At 40.8% G+C, this 19,672-nt stretch overlaps 1 protein-coding gene across 1 annotated transcript in view; it reads left to right on the top strand.

Annotated features, from left to right (window-relative positions):
• GTF2B (general transcription factor IIB) overlaps positions 1 to 19,672 on the top strand; it is a 42,213-nt gene that overhangs the window by 3,811 nt on the left and 18,730 nt on the right. The window contains exon 2 of the mRNA XM_053246626.1: positions 4,607 to 4,713. Within this exon, the coding sequence (XP_053102601.1) occupies positions 4,607 to 4,713 (107 nt within the window). The remainder of the gene's footprint in view (positions 1 to 4,606; positions 4,714 to 19,672) is intronic.

The raw sequence follows: 19,672 nt of genomic DNA, 5'->3' as shown, positions 1-19,672 counted from the left end.
AATATTTGAAGTGCCAATGGAAAATTTGATTTGACTTTTTCCTCCATCCACCTTGGACTTGAAGAATGCTGTGGATAAACACTAAAATCTGATTTTATTTTGTCTAGTTGTTAATTGTCTAGTTATTAATCAGAGGCCCATATTTCATCTACAGTGGCTATATGGATCTATTTACTAGCTCTAGAATAAAATGATTGAGTTGAAGGGGCCTTGTAGGCCTCTGTAATTACAGAACAACAACAACAAATATTTATATACCACATTTCAACAAACGTTTCCAAAGCAGTTTACACAGAAAAATAAATAAATAAGATGGCTTTCTGTCCCCGAGGGCTCACAATCAAAAGCAACATAAGGTAGAAACCAGCAACAGTTAATGAAGGTACTGTGCTGGGGGTAGATAGGGCCATGTATTCTTCCCCTGCTAAATAAAGAGAACTACCACGTTAAAAAGCTGCCTCTTTGCCCAGTTAGCAGGGGTTAGCAGGAGTGCAGAAAAGTTATTTTTAGCAGGAATTAGAAGCCAAACAATAGATTTTTATTCTGTTGACAAGCATTAATGAATATATATATATATGAAAATAAAAGAAATATATCTTGACTAGTTAATAAATATGTTATCTGCCTAATTGAGCTTGCTTTTTTACAACTTGCATTTGGAGCGTATGGGTGATTCTAAAAGTGTTGATGAGTGATCGGTGATATTATGGTCTGGGTGTGATTCAGCACTGTTAGAACAAGCATTGGTGAAGTTTGGGCTCACGTATTTCCCCCTTCTTTTTTTCATGAGGAGGAGAAGATAAGTTTTTGTGATTTTATTTTTATTTTTTATTTAGCAAATCGCAGTTTCCTGCTACATCTGAATTCAGGAAACTGTAGTTAGTGAAAGCAAACTAGGCTCAAACTGTCGTTTGATATACAGATTTGTTAACTAATCACACTCCTCTGAGTTTAGACATGATTGTAGTTTGTTCAAAAGTGAAAGCAGAAGCTTTTGAGTTCCTCCTTTGGTGCTGTAGAGGAGGTGGCAGAGAAGTGTATGAGTCTACAGCTCACATACCTGAAGCCTTAAAATATGTTTTAGCATTAGCATCTTTACTGAGCCATTGAGACCCTTGGGCTGAATGAAGCATTTTTACTGATCTTACAATCAAGGTTTTATGGTATGCTTTTAATGAGCCAAAGTACTTTGTCTTGTGTTGTACAGTTGCTCTTTTGTATAGGTTTGCTGTTACAAGATTGCTTTTTTCAACCATCTGCTCGCTTTTTATCTAAACAAGGTGACCTCAGTAAGTTCTTGAACTTATTCTGGACTGCGATGAGGATGATTAATCCTTGGATTTCGTTTAGATAATTTACATGATGGTTGTAAATTTGAAATATTTTGGCCTTGAGGGAAATAATTTTAAAGGAATGGCTTCCAACTTTGCCCTCTGTAGCATAAATATTGATCCTTATTACTGTGTAACGAGAAGTCCTAGAAGAAAACCATCCAAGCAGCACATGCATTATGAACTGCTTGAAATGTTGGTTCATTTTAAGTTACGCTCACAAAACCTTGAGCTGGAATTTATTTTTAGTTTGCAGAAGAAAATTAAATTGGACAACCAGCAATATCCCCAGTTTAACATACATTTATTTATACTATGTATTCTTTAGCCGTGAACGTTCACACAAAAATATGGAGAACAATTTATAACATTACAACCAACTGTAGGCATGACAAGCATGTCCATTTATTCTTTTAGTTCATTCAGATTAAAAAATGCATGCAACATAGTACACATTTGTTTTAAATAGAATAGCTTAACTTGTACTACACTCAGATATTTATGTACATATAGTTGCCCCGAGGGTCAGGGTATAAATATTATTATTGTTGTTGTTTACACATTCAGACAGGTGGTATTCACTGGTTTGTTTTATCCAGACTTCGAGTCCTTCCCAAGGACCTGGGATGGCTGAATTTTATTGTCAGTGTTGTTACTGCTGTTACAGATATCGTCGCAGAATGTAGGCTGTTCCCAGTAAAGTTGCTTTTTGTAATCGGCTGATGGTGATTTCTGTGGCCCCTATGGTGTTGAGGTGCTCTTCAAGTTCTTTCAGAATTGCACCCAGGGCACCAATTACCACTGGGATTCTTCTTCTTCTTCCTATTATTATTATTATTATTATTATTATCCGACCCTGCACAGAGCATCTGTGCGCTCTTTGGGTCCGGCAGTTATCTCTCTCCCCCCCCCCCGTTCTGCCCCAGTCTCTGCTTCCGGGCCCAGCCACCTCTCCGGCCGGGCCCACCACCTCTGATCTCCACAGCTGGGCCACCACCGCGACAACCAATCCTCCTGGGTGCACCTCAGCCAATCAGGCGCGTCCGCCACCCAGCCAATCAGCTGGGAGCCAGGACGCACATTCCATGGCACACCCAGGAGAATTAATATAATAGATTATTATTATTATTAGTAGTAGTAGTAGTAGTAGTAGTAGTAGTAGTAGTATAGAGAATGGGGTGTATACCACCAGTTCACATGCTGTCTTGGCAAACCTATGATTACTACAGGATGACTATCTCACATGTCTCAGGGCATGATGCAGCCATGTTGCAGAACCTAAGCTGGTCTAGATTGGGTCAGTGCTTGGATGGGTGACCACTTGGGAAGCTCATGCCAAATAAATATGTTAAATAAATAAATGTATGTCTCCATGAGTTTTGTAATGGAAGAAAGGTCGGATATAAAAGAATGGCCAGTGGAATATAGTTATATTGCTGTTAAAGAAGATAGCACTTCTGCATCGCATGCAGCCACTTTAAAAATCGGCAACTCCACAAGCAGGTTGTGGTTCTGTACTCAGATTGCTGTCCAGTATGTTGAGCTCTTTTTTTTGGCAGTGTTGTCATTACATGTGAGCATTAATTTTGGGCATTTGGGGTGGATATGTTAAAAGTAGCAATATGGGGTGATACATACATGCTTAACAGATGTATTTGTTCTCCATTGCACATGGAGGTTATCCTAAGGCCACAAGGAGTTTTCAGCAATTACTTAAGACTATTATTTTTAAATCTGGGAATGTCTATACAATCCTTTGCTTTAATGTCCTCCCTTCAGCTGTTTTGGAGGAGGAGAGATACAATAGTATTCCTGCTGCAGATCGCTTTTTATGAAACAGTATCTTATGTTTTATTACTTTGTAATTTGTACAGTGATGAAAGATCTAGGGTTAGTTTCAATTGCTTCCTTTCCAAGATGATTGAAATGATATAGGCCTTCCTGATTATGGACAAACAATTCTATGTAAAGCAAAGTTTGTTTCTGGCTGTTAAAAGTTCACACACAGACAAATGACTTTGAATTACTAGTACTGGTTGTTTTTAACAGTTTAATCTTTGTTGTTTTTAGTGCAATTAAGTTTTAACTAGCTGAACCAGGCGCAGACCATCTGCACCTCTAGTCCCCCTCCCACTTTCTCCCCTCCAAGCCCATCTGCCAGTTGCCACTTTCTCCGGCCCACCTGCCGCCCCCTTCTCCCCCTCCCCGGTGTCCGCTTTCTCCCCCTGCCACAGCTTTTTTCTCCCCCCAACCGCCCGCCATGGCGGTGGCTTTTCTCTCCCCCATCTGCCCGCTGCCGCTTTTTTCTCCCCCCATCTGCCTGCCCGCTGCTTCTGCTTTTTTCTCTCCCCCCCCCCTCCATCCATCCATCCATTCGCTCACCGGCCACCGCTGCTGCTTTCTTCCCCCTCTCCTCCTTCCTCCTTCTTCGGCGGGGCCAGGCGGTCTCCATTATTATTGCCGGAACTCTTGCAGTGTGTCACGAGAGTTCTGCTGCCAAATCCTGGGCACGCATGCCGGCTAAGAGAATTAAATATATAGATTGTCCAGCTACTGGAGTCACTTTGTGAGTTGTCACCTCCCCACCACTTTGTCTTTTTAAAATATTTGTAAACTGAAAGTCTGCCAATTAATAAACATGAATGAATAAATAATAAATTTGTCAGCTTAATTAGTTCAGCTGCAAACTAAATAACCAACTATATATTGTTGGAACTTCTGTTTTAGTATTGTTTCTGTTTTTTGAGGCAAAGTAATCAGCAATTTCATATTAGATTTTTCAGTTTCTTCTTTCAAATAAAGGTACTGAATAATTGATAGCAGCACATATTCTGTCCTGGCACACTTGGAATAACATTTAAAGCACACTTCCTCAAAAGCACTAACCTTTTTACAAGTACACCAGAAATCAGATCTGCTGCATTTCAAACAATCTGTTGAATTAGGTTAATTCCTATCAATGACTTTGTAATTCTTATTCATATTCTAAAATAGAACCTAATAGACTTTTAGTAATAGTATACCTGACTTCTGATATTTCCCCTCATATCTGCTTGCCATTTTAAAAATTATAAGATGTAATAGAAAGATTGTTCCACCCCTGTTCATTTGTTTGTTGCTGTGCTTACAAATTTTCTTAAAGGGCTCAATCACTTAAGGAATTGCCTTAATTTCAAGTATTTTATGTGTGTTTGCTTAGCTAGAAACTCTTTATACATATGGGATATTTAATGTACATTGGCATATACTATTAAAATACATAATTTGTTTTTAAGATTGGATGTGCTTCCAAGAGTGACATGTCCAAACCATCCAGATTCTATTTTGGTGGAAGATTACAGAGCTGGAGACATGATCTGCCCAGAATGTGGACTAGTAGTAGGTGAGTACTTCTGTAACAGATATTTCACTCTATAAACCTTTCATATTCTAACATTTGAGATGACATTTAATCATTCCAAACAAACTCCATTCTGAAAGCTTTATTTATCACTGTACTTCTGCTGTTGTAAACAGTTTTTGAGTAGCCTATCAGGCAGTAGCCAATACATATTTAACATAAGGGCTTCATGTTACTGAATTACTCTATATAACTATGCTGTCAAAAATCCTGCAGTATACTGAAAATATGGAAGACATTCTGAACTTCTCTATGCTGTACTAGGGCACCGTCTCTTGCACTTTAGTCTAAAATTGGGCTAGCCATCAAAGTTATTATCCTGCCCTTCCTGGGAGCATCATCTCTTGGGCTCTACTTCTTGAATCCAGTTGGGTACCAGACAATTTCTGAATCACACAGTAGAGTGGATCATGCCTTATTCTGATTTGGGAAGTTTATTCTGAGCTTCTCAGTTATGCTTGGCTTCTTACAGGAAATGAATACTCCATTAGCACCCAGAGAAGTCTTTGGCCAGCCCTGTCATCCTCTGAGGGAATCTGAAAGGAGGAGCGAGTTAACTCGCATGCTGTCTTCACTTAAGCAATTGGTTGATTCTCCATCCATCCGTCCATTCATTACATTTATAGACTTCCCCATCCAAAGACTCTGGGCGGTGCACATGTTTAAAAAGACACAAAACAAACACCATCTAAAACACACTGCTTAAAACAATATAACAGTTTTAAAACAATTCAAAACCATTTAAAACCAATTAAAATATCCAAAAACAATTTAAAAACCTTAGAAGGCCAGACCAAACCAAGTTTTCCGGGTTCTCTTAAAGGCCAACAGCGAGCCTAAACTGCGGATATCTAACAGAGAGTGCATTCCGTAGGCCAAGAGCAGCTACAGAGAAGGCCGGTTCCACGTCACCATCAGATGTACCAGTGGTAACTGGAAATGGACCTTTATGACCGGGGGTGGGGCGGGATTAGTGAGAGCGGATTGCTAATTGATAGAAGATCAGTGTGCTTCAAAGGAAAATTAGAGGTAAAATAGTCCAATTGTGCATTCTTTGGGATACAGTGGAGCAGCTGCCGACCACCAGGCGATAACTACATCTTTTCAGCTGATAATGTCTTGAACAAGCATGAAATCAGTAGAATGTAATATACCAGTGACATGTCAAAGGGACTATGCTGTCTGGCACAATATGGCCTGTTATGTATATTAAAGGTTTTATAGTATAAGTGCCTGGGAAGGGGAAAAAATGAAGTGTAGCAAAGGCAGTGGTTCACATACTGCACAGTGAGCCACCTGTCTTAAGTGACAGCCAAGCTCACGCCTTCTGAGCTCCTTTAAATGAGCTCCTCATGCCTCCTGAGCTCCACACTCTTTAGTAGCCACAGAGCCTCCCTGCTTTCGCAAGCCACACTGGCAGAGTTTAAAGGTGCTTGAAAGGAGCAAGCTCACCTATTGTTCAGGTGGCTCACTGCACATTATGTGAGCCAGCATTTTTTCCAACTGCAAAACCAATAAAGTGGTTGCAATTGTATGGAATCAAGTCAGGTGAGTGAGTTTTGAAGGAAAACTCTCAGACTTTAAGCTGTAAAGGGCCTGGTCTGTATCCTGTATGTGAGAAGAAATTTGCTCCTCAGTAGTTGTATCAACATTAGCTAGGCTGGAGGAGTAAAAAAAGCCCTTCCTGTGAAATAGCTGTGACAGATTTTGTGTGGCGAGCTTGCAAGGGACTGCACCCACAAGCTGGTTGAGCCTACTATGGCAACAAATCCAAAACAAAGATCCCTTTCTTGCTACCCAGTGAGCCACCTGAAAATGTGGATCACAAGGTTTTCCAGTGGGTTTTGCTACAGATTTCTAATCCTTACATTCTGTGACAGATGTAGAAGAACAGGACCGCTGAAGAGCTATCTACACTGTAGCAGTTTGAATTTCAGAAGTGTGCACAGAGTTGAGATTTTCAAAGACTTCTGCTTCTTTTTGGAAAGGTTGGAAGTCATGGTGATAAAGGTGATAATGGAATCCAGGAGAGCTGGTCTTGTGGTAGCAAGCATGACTTGTCCCCTTTGCTAAGCAGGGTCTACCTTGGTTGCATATGAATGGGAGACCTACATCTGTGAGTACTTTAAGATATTCCCTTTAGGGAATGGAGCTGCGCTGGAAAGAGCATCTGCATGCTTGCATGCAGAAGGTTCCAAGTTCCCTCCCTGACATTTCCAGGATAGGCCTGAGAGAGATATCTGCCTGCAACCTTGGAAGATGGTGCTGCCAGTTTGTGTAGACAATGCTGAGCTAGATGGGACAATGTTCTGACTTGGTAGAAGGCAGCTTCCTATGTCCCTAATAGGAATGATTGCTCTTCATAGGGAGTAGGTGGAAACCAGCCTTTGAAAGCCTCCTCTGGTCCCTTTATGCTGACTTTTCATCTGATGCTGCCAATGTTCTTCAAGTTTTCCATTTCACGCAGGAAACCTTTATAAAACAAAAGCTTAGGTTATCAGGATCTTTTGTTTTATGATAGGTATCATAATATCTAATATCTCCACTGTTGGCTCGTTTCCCAGGAAATTCGCCTAGCCAACAAGTGGCTTTCCTGCTTGAGGACAGCATACCTGCCATTACTCGGAAAGTGGCGGGCTTTTGTGCAGCAGCTCGAAGAGTGTGCCAGTTTTTAATTAACAGTCCTAGTCCTGCTCTATAACCTTTCAGTTATAATATTGTTGATGGGTTAGACTGTTGACTTGTTTTTTTAAAAAAATTATTTATATTTTAATTGTATTGTCATCGTCCCCCCCCTTGTTGTGCTGGTCATAGACCGTAATAAACTTTGAATGAATGATAGGTATCAGATTAATTAATTTTATTTGTATAAAGTACGTACAGCATTGGTAACAACAAAAAATCTCTTGTTGTGAGCAACAAGGTATTTTTAGGTAATTGCAACTGTTTTGTGGTGGGGACTGTACTATGTGTTTTCAGTGGTCACTCTGTGCACTGCTTTGGGATGGCACATAAGTAGGGCTGCACTGGTTGATATAGCTCCATTAGCATTACATGATGCAGTTGTTTCACATCAGTGGTATACATTGGGTTGATTTGGTTGAGCTTGGGTTGCCATGGTGGTTTGTATTGATGTTGAAGAGCTCTGTTTTGCTGCAGTATTGAATAGATCAGTGTTTCTCAAACTTTTTGGAGTCAAGGACCGCTAAATTCTTCGTGCAGAGTTTCAAGGACCGCTACATTCTTCATGCGCAGTTTCCCGGACCAGCAGTTAGTAAAGGGGTTTCAAGTCTGTCTATCTATCTATCTATCTATCTATCTATCTATCTATCTATCTATCAGACTTCTGTACTGCCCAAAACTTGCATCTCTGGGCAGTTTAGAATGAAAATAATATAAGCATTAAAATAATTAAATTTGGAATCTTTTGCAAACATGGAATATTAGGGGTTCTTAACCTTGGGTCCCTCCGTTAAACTCCCATAACCCCCAACAACAATGGCATTTGGCCATTATGGCTGGGGATTATGGGAGTAGAAGTCCACCAACGTCTGGGTACCCAGGGTTGAGAACCCCTGAATCTAAAAGCCTGGGTGAACAAATTTGTCTCCAGTATGTCTGGAGTGGAGGTGCTTGTGATTACTCAATGGAGAGGGGATGTTGGGCCATTAGAAAAATTCAAAAGCTACATGGGGCCAATGAAAACAACATACAAGCAAGCCCCACTGATGCAAGAGGGAAACAGCGTTCCCTCTCAAGGCGCCTCGACCACAACAGGCAGCTCGGTTTCAATCAACCAACCTTTGGCTGCAAACAATGAGCATGCAAGAACCAGCAGCCCTTCAAGTGGCGCCCACTGCCATACTTTTTCCTCCATGCCCCCGCACCGCATACAGTTTGAAGCTGTAAAGATAGGGAATAAGATAGCTGTAGGAAGATCTCAGCAGCACGTGGAGGCAAGGCACAAGAAGGGTCCCATGCCTCCGTGATACTCTTCCTCTTCCGTGCCATGTGCAAAATTGAGGAAGTGAGTGCCTTGATTTCAGTTGGGGGGGGGGTTGACTCCCAGTCAGGGACCGGCACTCAACCCTTCGGGGACCGGCAGCGGTCCAGGGACCGGTGGTTGAGAAACACTGGAATAGATCATCTGCATCCTTAACAATGAATATAAGTGTTTGAATCCAATTTGCATGTAGGATTGGGCAGTCTTATGAGACCTATACATACAGCCAGAGCTAGTACAGGATAGCATAGTGCTTGTGAGGTGGGCGGGAGAGTCCCTGTTTTGAATCTTATGTCCAGTATGAACTCATAGGGTGGTTGTAAGCCATTGTTTTCTTTGACTAATTGTGACAACTTGTGTGCGATTTTCATCACAGCGAATTTAATTTAAACTGAACACTAATCTTTGACAGGATTTTGCTTTAAACTTATCAGCAATTATTTGTTTGTGCAAGTTGTTGGTTATTTTTCTAGGACTAGCTCTGTGCTTCTCATATTTAAATGTCACTTCCATTTTCAACATCTGCTCAGTTTATTATCAACATGAGTGAACTGAGAGTGCCAAATAATACTTCCCCTTCTAATATTGGCACAGAATTAATGACTGATGAAATAAACAGATTTTTGCTTGATTTCATTGCATTGCATCTGAAGTATCTTTCTTTATTATTATTATTATTATTATTATTATTAATTAATAATAATAATTCAGTTTCTATACCTCCCTTCCAAAAATGGCTCAGGGTGGTTTACACAGAGAAACAACAAACAAATAAGATGGAACCGTGTCCCCAAAGGGCACACATTCTAAAAAGAAATATAAGATAGACACCAGCAACAGTCACTGGAAATTCTGTGCTGGGGGTGGATAGGGCCAGTTACTCTCCCCCTGCTAAATAAAGAGAATCACCACAGTAAAAAATGCCTCTTTGCCCAGTTAGAAGGGGTTACGAAGGAGTCCTCACAAAAGTGCGTATGTGGTTTTTGGTATCTGCTTCATGTCTGGTCTAGAGAGTCTCCTCAATGTTCAAGGGCAGATTCTCAGTTGGATATGGGGTTGGGGGTGTTGGGTTTGGAACCAACTGGTGAAAAGTGGTCTATAAATATAAAATAAGGGCAATATCCAGACCAAGCTGGCCATGAGCAAGGCCTCTTGAAATTAGTGGGATTTCAGCTAGTCATGACTAACTTGTCTTATTTATTTCAGTGGTGTTCAGTCATGACTAACAAGTTTGGCTGTTGACCTAAATAAATTGGTATTGTTTCACAAATAGAAAAAATTCACCAAGCTTAGGATACATCCCATAATGCAGGGGTAGGCAACTTTGGCTCACCAATTTATTCCTGCTGTGGATGATGGGAGTTGTAGTTCAGCAACAGGTGGAGAGTCAAAGTTCTCTACCTCTGCCATAATGTTGTTGCTTAAATTCTAGGAAAGCATTGGCATCCTAGCAAGCACCTATAGCCATAAGACTATAATAGAACACATGCTTTGTTGTAGAAGGTCTAAGGTTCAATCCTTAGCATCTCCACTTAAATGAATCCTAGGCAGCAGGGTTTGGAAAGATGTCCACCTGATTTTTTGGATATTGGATTAGATAATTCTGGGCAAGAGAAAAGGATCTAGAATCCTCCCCCCCCCACCCCAGTCTCTCCCCTCATATTCTGAAAATTTATGTATATAAGTAGAACCATTTCAGTTGCAAGGAATATTACATAAAATAACAAACTAGGCAGGACGATTGTGACCCGTAAGGAGCATCTCTTGCCTGGTTGCCTGTGATGAGTTAAGAATTACTTGCAGGGAAGCAAGCAAGGAAGTATTTGTAAAATGAAACAGTTGATTTATCTTTTAGGTCTGTGTGCCAGTGATTATTATAGGTATGTGTATGAGAGGTGTAGAAGAATCCTCAGAGTTTAGGTGTCAAAACTGTCAACATCAGCACAACCCTGCAAAAGCAAAACCTGACCTTTAGCTTTGTGGCTTTTGGCTGATGATGCAGACTGATGCCCTGGTGCCGTTTTTCAGGACTGAGATGCCAGTGGTTGGAGCTTATTCTTTGGGCATGTAATTTGTATACAACTATTTGCCTGCTTTCTCTTGACCACAGTGGTTAAAAATAGATTTTTTAAGGAAGTTTTATTTAAATCAGATTTTTGTTGCTTAAATCAGATTTTCATTTTTAAAAAAATCAGTTACAAGTTTCTTAAAAATAATTTCGTTCAAAATAAAATCTGAACTTCTATCAGTCTCTTTTCATTGGATGTATGGCCCACATGAACTGTGGGGGAAACAATTTTTGTTAGCCACTTCATAGTACAATCATCCATATATTATGGCTTGCTGCTCTGGGCAAGGAGCTGGCAAGCTGCTATAGGTGTCATCCATTAATCCATCTGGGTGACCTTTTACTCCCATTTTATACCTAGTAACTACCTTGGCGTTGTACACCGCCCAGAGCCTTTGGATGGGGTGGTTTATAAATGTAATAAATAAATAATAAATACCAGATTTCTGCAACTGGTGTAGTCAGCACTAATTATAAATATTTTTGGGTTGAATCCTGAGTGCTCTTTGATTGGAAGATCCTAATAATAATGGTGAAAACTAATCACAATTATTAATAAATGGGAGGCTTTGATTTAAATAGTGATTTAAATTGGCCTTTTCATGGTGATTTACATCATGATTTAGATTTAAATCCAGCCTGCTGTTGACACACAACTTTACAAAGTGGGTGTGCTCTCTCTCTCTCTCTTAAATGGAAACCAATCAGTGTGAAGTGGCTTAAGATACAGCAGAAAGTAATCAGTTCTCAGATTTGCTTCTTTTTATTGTAATCAAAATAACAATCTTCTGTTTTTATGTAAAGTTATTTGTTTATAAGGTAAGATTATTTTATTTTTAAGCTATTTATGTATAAAACTTCTGTTACAGTTTGGAATGCTTTTAAGTATATCAGAAGTTTTGGCTGATGTCTGTGCTGGCTGTTCCCATAAAAATCGACATTTTGGTTTCAAGAGATGGTATATTTTTAATTGGGAATTAGAGATGGTGTGTAAGCTTTTAAGATTTGCAGATCTCTTTATCAAGTAAGACTATCCAAAATAAATACATTATAACAAACTCTTAAATATTCATTTGACTGCTTTTGCTTTACCTGCAGTCTGTCTTTTATTCTGTAGAACTTGCAGAACAGAAGCAGTCTGTACAGGGAAATATTATAGTCTCAGATGGCTGAGTTTCTATCCATTGGGAAGCAAAAAGGACCATCTAAAATAAGGTAGTGGTTTCTGCTTACAGTATTTGTGTGTGGTGTCCCTAGGCATTCAGAAGTTAGGAAGTTTGTAAATTAATTAAAAAGAAAGTAAAACACCACAGATACACATTCATACCCCTACCAGTCTTGAGGGCATAGAAATAGGAAAATCATAGTTATCCCTCTCATCACCCGGAGAGGGGACTTCCAGGTTCACCCTGGATGTCAAAGGCAACAACCTCTTGTCTTTGGTGCTACCTTCCATTTAGGTATCGTGGCAGAGGGCATGCTGCTGCCCAATCACAATTACATTGTGAGCCAGCGTGGTGTAGTGGTTAGAGTGCTGGACTAGGACCGGGGAGGCCCTGAGTTCTAATCCCCATTCAGCCATGAAACTAGCTGGGTGACTCTGGGCCAGTCACTTCTCTCTCAGCCTAATCTACTTCACAGGGTTGTTGTGAAAGAGAAACTTAAGTATGTAGTACACCGCTCTGGGCTCCTTGGAGGAAGAGCGGGATATAAATGAAATAATAAATAACAACAACAACATTAAATCCTGGAATTATTGCTTATTTTCATGGCTGGTTCTCATGCTCTGGGGGAGGCAAAAATGGGTTTGAAGGAACCAGAAATGAGACCAATTTGTTTGAGCCTAGTAATGAAGTCAGTGGTTGAAGGCAGTTGAGCAATGAAATATTAAAGGTGTCTGAGGGTGGTGGATGGTGTAAGAAAACTCTGGAGTGCAGAATTGGCCTCTTGAAGCCCCTAACAGTTGATAGTGAGTAACCTGGAGGATGTGGAATTAGAGTTGGGGGCATTTGTGCTATGAAGTGTTCTCTAAAAAACCAAACAACTTTGTTCTCCCCCCTTAAGCAATTTAATCACAGCTGATTGGATTTCTATATTTAGCAGGTGGATAGCAACTGTCCCTATTCAATCCAGCATAGTGTTCCTCCCAGTGGCTATTTCTGGAATTCCCCTTGTTTCTTTTAAAATTGTGAGTCCCTTTGGGGACAGAAAACCATTTTCTCTTTCCTTTTGGTATGGTATGGTAAAAGAAGTGCTCAGGTTCGGAGCTGGTCGCCAGCCTTGAATCTGAGTCACTTGCTACATAGCTCTTGTTCTGTGTGGGGCACAGCTCTAACAAGGAGCACTCCTGTTATACAGTTGGTAATATACTGCAACGTTCTTTCGCAAGTTCTACCTTCTTCTTGGTCTGTTTTTTCTTCTCCATTTTTATTTCTTTTATACATTTATACTTTGCCTGTCCACTTTGAAGAAAAGCCCAAGGATTCCAGTCTTGGATTAGTACCAGTCCAGAGTTCCTCACAAGCCACAGGAATCTGCATACAGTTGTGCGTAAGAATTTGTATGCTTACCTGTGAAAGAGAAGATTGTGGTGTGTTTTGGGCCCACAAAATAAAGTGAGTCCAGAAGAGGGCCTGAATTCAAAATGTTTGAGACACTCAACTTTTTCTCTCTGTCATCTTTGCACTGCAGGACATAATGTCATCCTAAAGGCCAGAGAGGATGAACTTATTTTCTACTTGGTTACTTTTGTTCACGCTTCTCAATTCTCTAAACTGGGGGCCAGCAAAAACCACCCACTTGATTAGCCCAAATGCACTGAACAGCATCCAGACTAGTTAGTCATGGCTAAGCACCATTTAAATCAATGAGACAATTGTCATTAATTTTAATCATATTTAGTCTGGATGGTGCCCACTGTGTTTCTCCTTGCAGAGCAACCCTGAAGAGGGTGACCTATAAGAGTTGCTTAAAAAAAAAATTTTTTTTTGCTTTGCATACTCTTATTACCTGATGAAACATTCTTTGAAACACAAAAGCTAGCCTCAGTCCTCCACCTTCAAGGAAACTACTGTTGCTGCAAAGCACTGCAAAAAGTCTAATATGTTGCAATGCTTTCGTGTCCACTTTGATTTCCATTTAATTCTTGGCAAGTTCTATAAAGTTGTGTCTTAGTTTTATTTTTGAAAAGGAGAGCTAGTCATTTCATTAGTCACTAGATGGCAGCACACTCCCTAACTAACAATTTGAATGAATTTCATGTACTTATATTTAAGACTTGAGTGCTATTCTTATATAGTAAAGAGTAAAACAAATGCTAACAAGAATATAGGACTTTAATCTGCTGCCTTTCAAAATCGTTATCTTGAGGTACTTATTTCACTGAGCTTGATAATTATAGGAGAAGTAATTGGTGGTCTAAGGGTTCCTCTTTTGGTAACATTTCTGTTCCATGCTGAATGGGTTTGCATTATGTGTGTTAACCTTTTAAAATTGTGTGTATTGAAGAGACAGTTAAGGTTACTTTATTTGTTCCAGTCTTGAGTTTAACACTTGGACACTATAAGAAAGTGAAGAAAAAGGCAAATATAGGAGAGCTCCTCTGTGAAAACAGAACTTCTGGAAGACAAAAGTTGTCTCCCTCTTAAAAAAATAAATCAAAACATAAAATCAAACTGACTCTGTCACTTCAACCTGGTTGAATTACCAGCATTTGAGGCTCAACATATTCGAAACAGAATGCCCTGGCTATTGGCCAAAACTCACTTCTGTTCTCCATCCCTAGGAATGCTAACTACTATCCATTCTCTTGTCCATGTACTTAATCTTGTCTTATTTTCTTTCTCCTGCCTCAGAATTCAGTTGATTATCAGGCCTCAAAAATATTATCAACTGATTATCAGTTACCTCCCCTTCTTGGGCAAAGTGTTGGAGTTTGTGGTGATATCTTAGGTCCAGGCAGCCCTGGATGAATCTGATTACTTAGATCTTTTCCGGCCTGAATATGGGACAGAAACTGCCTTGGTCACCCTGGTGGATACCGGGAGATAGACAAAGGGGGTGTGACTCTGTTGATTCTCCTGCACCTCTCAGCAGTTTTCAGGGCGATAGACTATGATATCCTTCTGAGTAATGTCTCTGGGCTAGGACTAGGGGGCACGGTTATAGAGTGGCTTTAGAGTGTTCCTACCTGGACAGTAGTATTCAGAATGTGGTGCTGGGGGATTCCTGCTCCACCCCCTGGCCTTTGCAGTACTACGGGGATCCATTCTGCCCCCTGTGCTGTTTAATGTCTGCATGAAACCACTGGGAAAGATCATCTGTGGGTGTAGGCTGCAGCATTATCAATAGTCATCCCTTGCCAACCACCGTTTTACCAACCGTGATTTTGAGTATATACCCCTGTTTCCCATAGACTTTAATGCATCGCCAACTGCAGTACTACCCCCCCCTTAAAGTAAGTCCCCCCGTGCTGGACCGGGGGGGACTCCAGACCATGCACACCCTATTTTTATTGAAGGAGCACCACCCCTGCTTCAGAGAGGCGTTCACCACTCGCAACACCCATGGATCTAGGCCCCCCCCCCAACAGCCATGAAGGGCATGAGTTGAGCACTCATATGGTAGGCCTTAGCTTTCCAATCAGCATGTCCACCACCTCAGGCAACACAGTCTGAAAACCATCCAATATAACAAGACCAGCTGGAGCATTGGTAACATCCAGTTCTGGTGTTGCAACAACCTTAGCATCCAAGTTAGAACTGATACGAACAATTTTATCCACAAAATGTAACCCAAATTGATAACCACAGGCTGCTGAAGTTTCTGTTTGATCGTCTTTGGGGCCCTCACATAGGAGCCCCCGAACCACACTAAAAAGCTCTGCTGGATGACACTGAGCAGATGCAGTGGTGGCGGGAAACGTAGGATTTTTTCGCCATCACTGCTGTAGAATAGACCCTAATATGGGCTCTAGCCTGTGTTGGGTCACATTCATTCTGAGTTTTCTGCCAATGATGCTCAAACCAGCCTGTTTCATTGTCCACAACTCAGGCAGTCACTTGGACTCAGCAGATTGAGAGGGGACGCCTGAGCATGACCCTATCAATCACCCAACCCATCTCCACATACAGGAGGGAGACCACGGTGTCAACAGGATCATCCACTCTTGCAGCAGAAAAATTCCCCAGAGTCATCAGGAATCCATTAGGATCCAGGGTGGACCATCCTAACTGGTCCCCCACCCCTGCAGAGGTGTATTGGGTCCACTCTCAGTCCAATCTTCACCAAATAGTGTTCTGTATTTAAGGGGTTGCGCTCCCCTTGAAAGAGCAGGCACGCGATTTGAGGGTCATCCTGGACTTACGGCTCCTGCTGGAACAGCAGGTGGAAGCTGTGGCCAGGGGAGCCTTTGCCCAGCTTTGTCTGGTGTGCCAACTGCGACCTTACCTCGACCGGCAGGCCCTGGCCACCATGACTCATGCCCTCATCACCTCTCGGTTGGATTATTGCGATGCGCTCTACCTCGGGTTGCCTTTGAAGAGGACTTGGAAGCTTCAGCTGGCCCAAAATGCCACAGTCTGGCTGCTTATAGGCAGCAGAAAATATGACAATGCTTCACCTTTGTTGCTGTCGCTGCATTGGTTGACAGTTTGCTTCCGGGTACAGTTCCAAGTGCTGGTTATCAACTATAAAATCCTTCAGGGTCTGACGCCTGTGTACCTTCAACCCACCCTGTGAGGTCGTCTCAGGTAGGCCTTCTCACAGTTCTGGGCCCAGGGGAGGTACGTGCGGCCCGGACTCATGGGAGGGGCCTTCTCTGTTGCAGCCCCCTCCTTATGGAACAGCCATGCAGCGCTTCTTATAAACCTTTGATTTCTTGATTTTTCACTTATGAAATGTACTTTGCTCAAAATCCACATAATGATGTCCTGTTCTTTATGTTAACCTTTCTTTAATGAATATATGATACTGGAGTAGAGTGATTCTCAGAACCCAGTGTTTCATCTGAGGCAAATTAAAAAATATTTCCCAAGGTTAACAATTTGGAGGAGAGTTGCATGGCTGGTGGCGCTAAAACAAGAGGATAGACTAGTGACAAATGAGAACAGAACCACTTAAGCCACTGAGTTTTAAAGTGAGGGAAGCAACTGATTGTATCTCCTTGGCCTGCTGCATACTTGGAGAACTAGAATTCTTGGCTGAGATATTTTTGAAGATAAACTTATAATTCTTTTCTTGTAAATAGGGTGTTTTATTTAGTGAATTGATGAATTCCAGTGGATGTTTTCTTTGGCATATGCCAGTTGTGGGGTCTCAGTTTTGTAGGCGATGTCCTTGTTCAGATAGAATATATATCTTCTGTCCTAACTCTGTTTGCTTGTACAATCTGGTAGAATACTATTTTCTCTAGCCTAATAAAAAGTGGAACAAATAGTGTATGCTGGCTAAGAGTATTCTACAGATTACCTTTCTGTTTAATATCTTCTGACGACATCTCATCGATATAATTTTTGCCCAGGTTGGCAATGATAGAACACATTTGTCATTAGGGCAGGAATGGTGCATAATTCACAAGAGGGCAGATCCTTCTTGTGAGTCATATAGGTCAGTCCCACTGGTGTGGAAAAATATTACATCATTGCTGTGCTCAGTGTTCTATTTATACGACACCAGAATTTCAAGTACGGTTTGCTTTTTTTAGATGCAGTAAACAGTAACGGGAGTTTGTCCTGAAGTGAAGTTTCTGTTAGGCCTTAGAAGGAACAATGCTTAATCAAATATTTACACAGAGGCCCAGGGCCAGAGGAGGAGCATGCTATCTCCTAATTTAAGTTTGAGGGAATGATGGGACAGTGGAAATAATGGCTCCTTGATTCCCTGCCATATATGCTACAGTCTGTTGAAGTAGATAACCTGATTAATGCTTTTAAAAAGTCTGTCTTTTATGCAGCCACAGAAACCTATAAAGCCAAAGAAACATCATCTCAACTATGCTTTAAGCACTTCCGGCATTCCCTCAGTTTGCAAAAACCACTTCCTTGACCCTTGTGTTCAGTTAGTCACTGTGTTTCTGCTCTGAGTTAAAAATGGCCTCCACTATAAAATATGGCTGTCTAATTTTTTTGTTCTTAAATATTTATAGAAGTTAATAACCCCAGATTGTAGGGCTGAAATCTAGCCAATAAGTCCAGCAGGTTGAATTTTTTTTTTAATTGTTTGGAGGAGGAAAGACTAATTCAGTTCTCTGCAATCTGATTGCTGGAATAGCTTTAATGAAGAATTCGTGTATCACAAAGGTGAACATATTCATCTGAGCAGCCATCTCAAACCAAGCAGATAATTGAGGAACTTCTTTGCTATCTTCATATTGCTCAGTGTGGTCAGTCTGGTACCTCAGTAATCATTCTTGAACAGAACTTGTAAAGCACCATGTTTTCCGTCTCTTACTGTAATGTCCAGCATGAGCAGTTCTAGCTGTACTGTATTGTTCTTGTAGTCTCCTGTCTGGTCTTTTCTGGGGAAGTCTTTTCTGAGTCATAAGCTGGAAAATAGTTGCTACTTCATAATGCCAATATCTTTGGCACTTCTTGTGACTTATAAAATCATGACTATATCTGGATTCTTTTCTAATGACTGATTATTCCCTTTTGGTACAGTCTTGATAACAAGCCAGCAACTGAATGTCTGAGTACACTTCATTAGTAGAGAAGCAGCCTCCATGGTTTATGCGAAGCAGATTTTTTTAAAATAGTGAGAATTCGTTGAGCAGCCAGAACATTCTATCTCTTCTGTTTGCATCATCTGCCAACTTTTGTTTTGGAATTACTTTTACTTGAATCTGTTCAATTTGAAAGCCAGCCTAAGCTTCATTTGTTTTAAACTTCTAAAGTCTATATAGTAACAAAATAAGGTTTGTTGTGATGTCCAGATGGAATGGTTACAATATTAATGTGGTTATGATATGTTATAAAGCCATGTTTCTATAATAAACTATGCCTGTGGACTGTGGTTAGTTTTGAACTAGGACTGGGGAGATCGGAGTTCATCTCTCTATTCTGCCCTGAAGCTCTTTGAGTGACTCTGCACCAGTCACACATTTCCAGCCTAACCTATTTTACAAGATTGTTGTGACGACACCACTGGAGAGGGAGCAACCATGTATGTCATACTGAGTTGCTTGAAAGAAGGGTGGCATAGAAATGTAACTTAATAAATATAACACAGTAGTCATGAATAGTGTTAGCTCAAATGGTCTTTGTGTAATCAAAATCTGCATCTGTAAGCGATCAAGATTCTGAACTTGTAGTATAATCTTACACTTATAAAAAGAGCTGTCAAGTGATATTGGTACCAGAAAGAAAACTTTGCTCCAACTGCCACTTGCCTTGGAAGTGAAAGGAGATGTGGTTTAGTTACGACATTTAAGTAATGTTTTGCAGGCAAACCTCCCAAAGTGAATTATGTAAAATTATTAAAATAAGCTTCAGTAAAAACCTATACAACAAGCAACAAAAAGCATGTAAGGACCAGAGCTTTACATATCGTGTTCATAACTCAGGTCATTTGATAGGCTGTGTCTTATTTTTGCCTCTGCCATCACCCTGAGAACAAAGGGCTGTTTTAATAATTGTAACTGGAGAAGACATTTGAGGATACCATGGACAGCCAGGAAAACAAACAAATGGATCATAGAACAAATTAATCCATAACTTTCACTTGAGGCACAAATGACCAGGCTCAAACTATCATATTTTGGACACATTATGCGAAAACCCAGCTCCCTTGAGAAGCCCTGAATGCTGGGAAAAGTTGAAGGAAAGGGAAGAGGATGACCAGCAGCAAGGTGGATGGACTCGATTACAATAATG

This window comes from Hemicordylus capensis, chromosome 4, assembly GCF_027244095.1.
Source record: "Hemicordylus capensis ecotype Gifberg chromosome 4, rHemCap1.1.pri, whole genome shotgun sequence".
NCBI lineage: Eukaryota > Metazoa > Chordata > Lepidosauria > Squamata > Cordylidae > Hemicordylus > Hemicordylus capensis.
The sequence above is the reverse complement of the archived record's forward strand: the minus strand, read 5'-3'. Positions and strand labels throughout refer to the sequence as shown.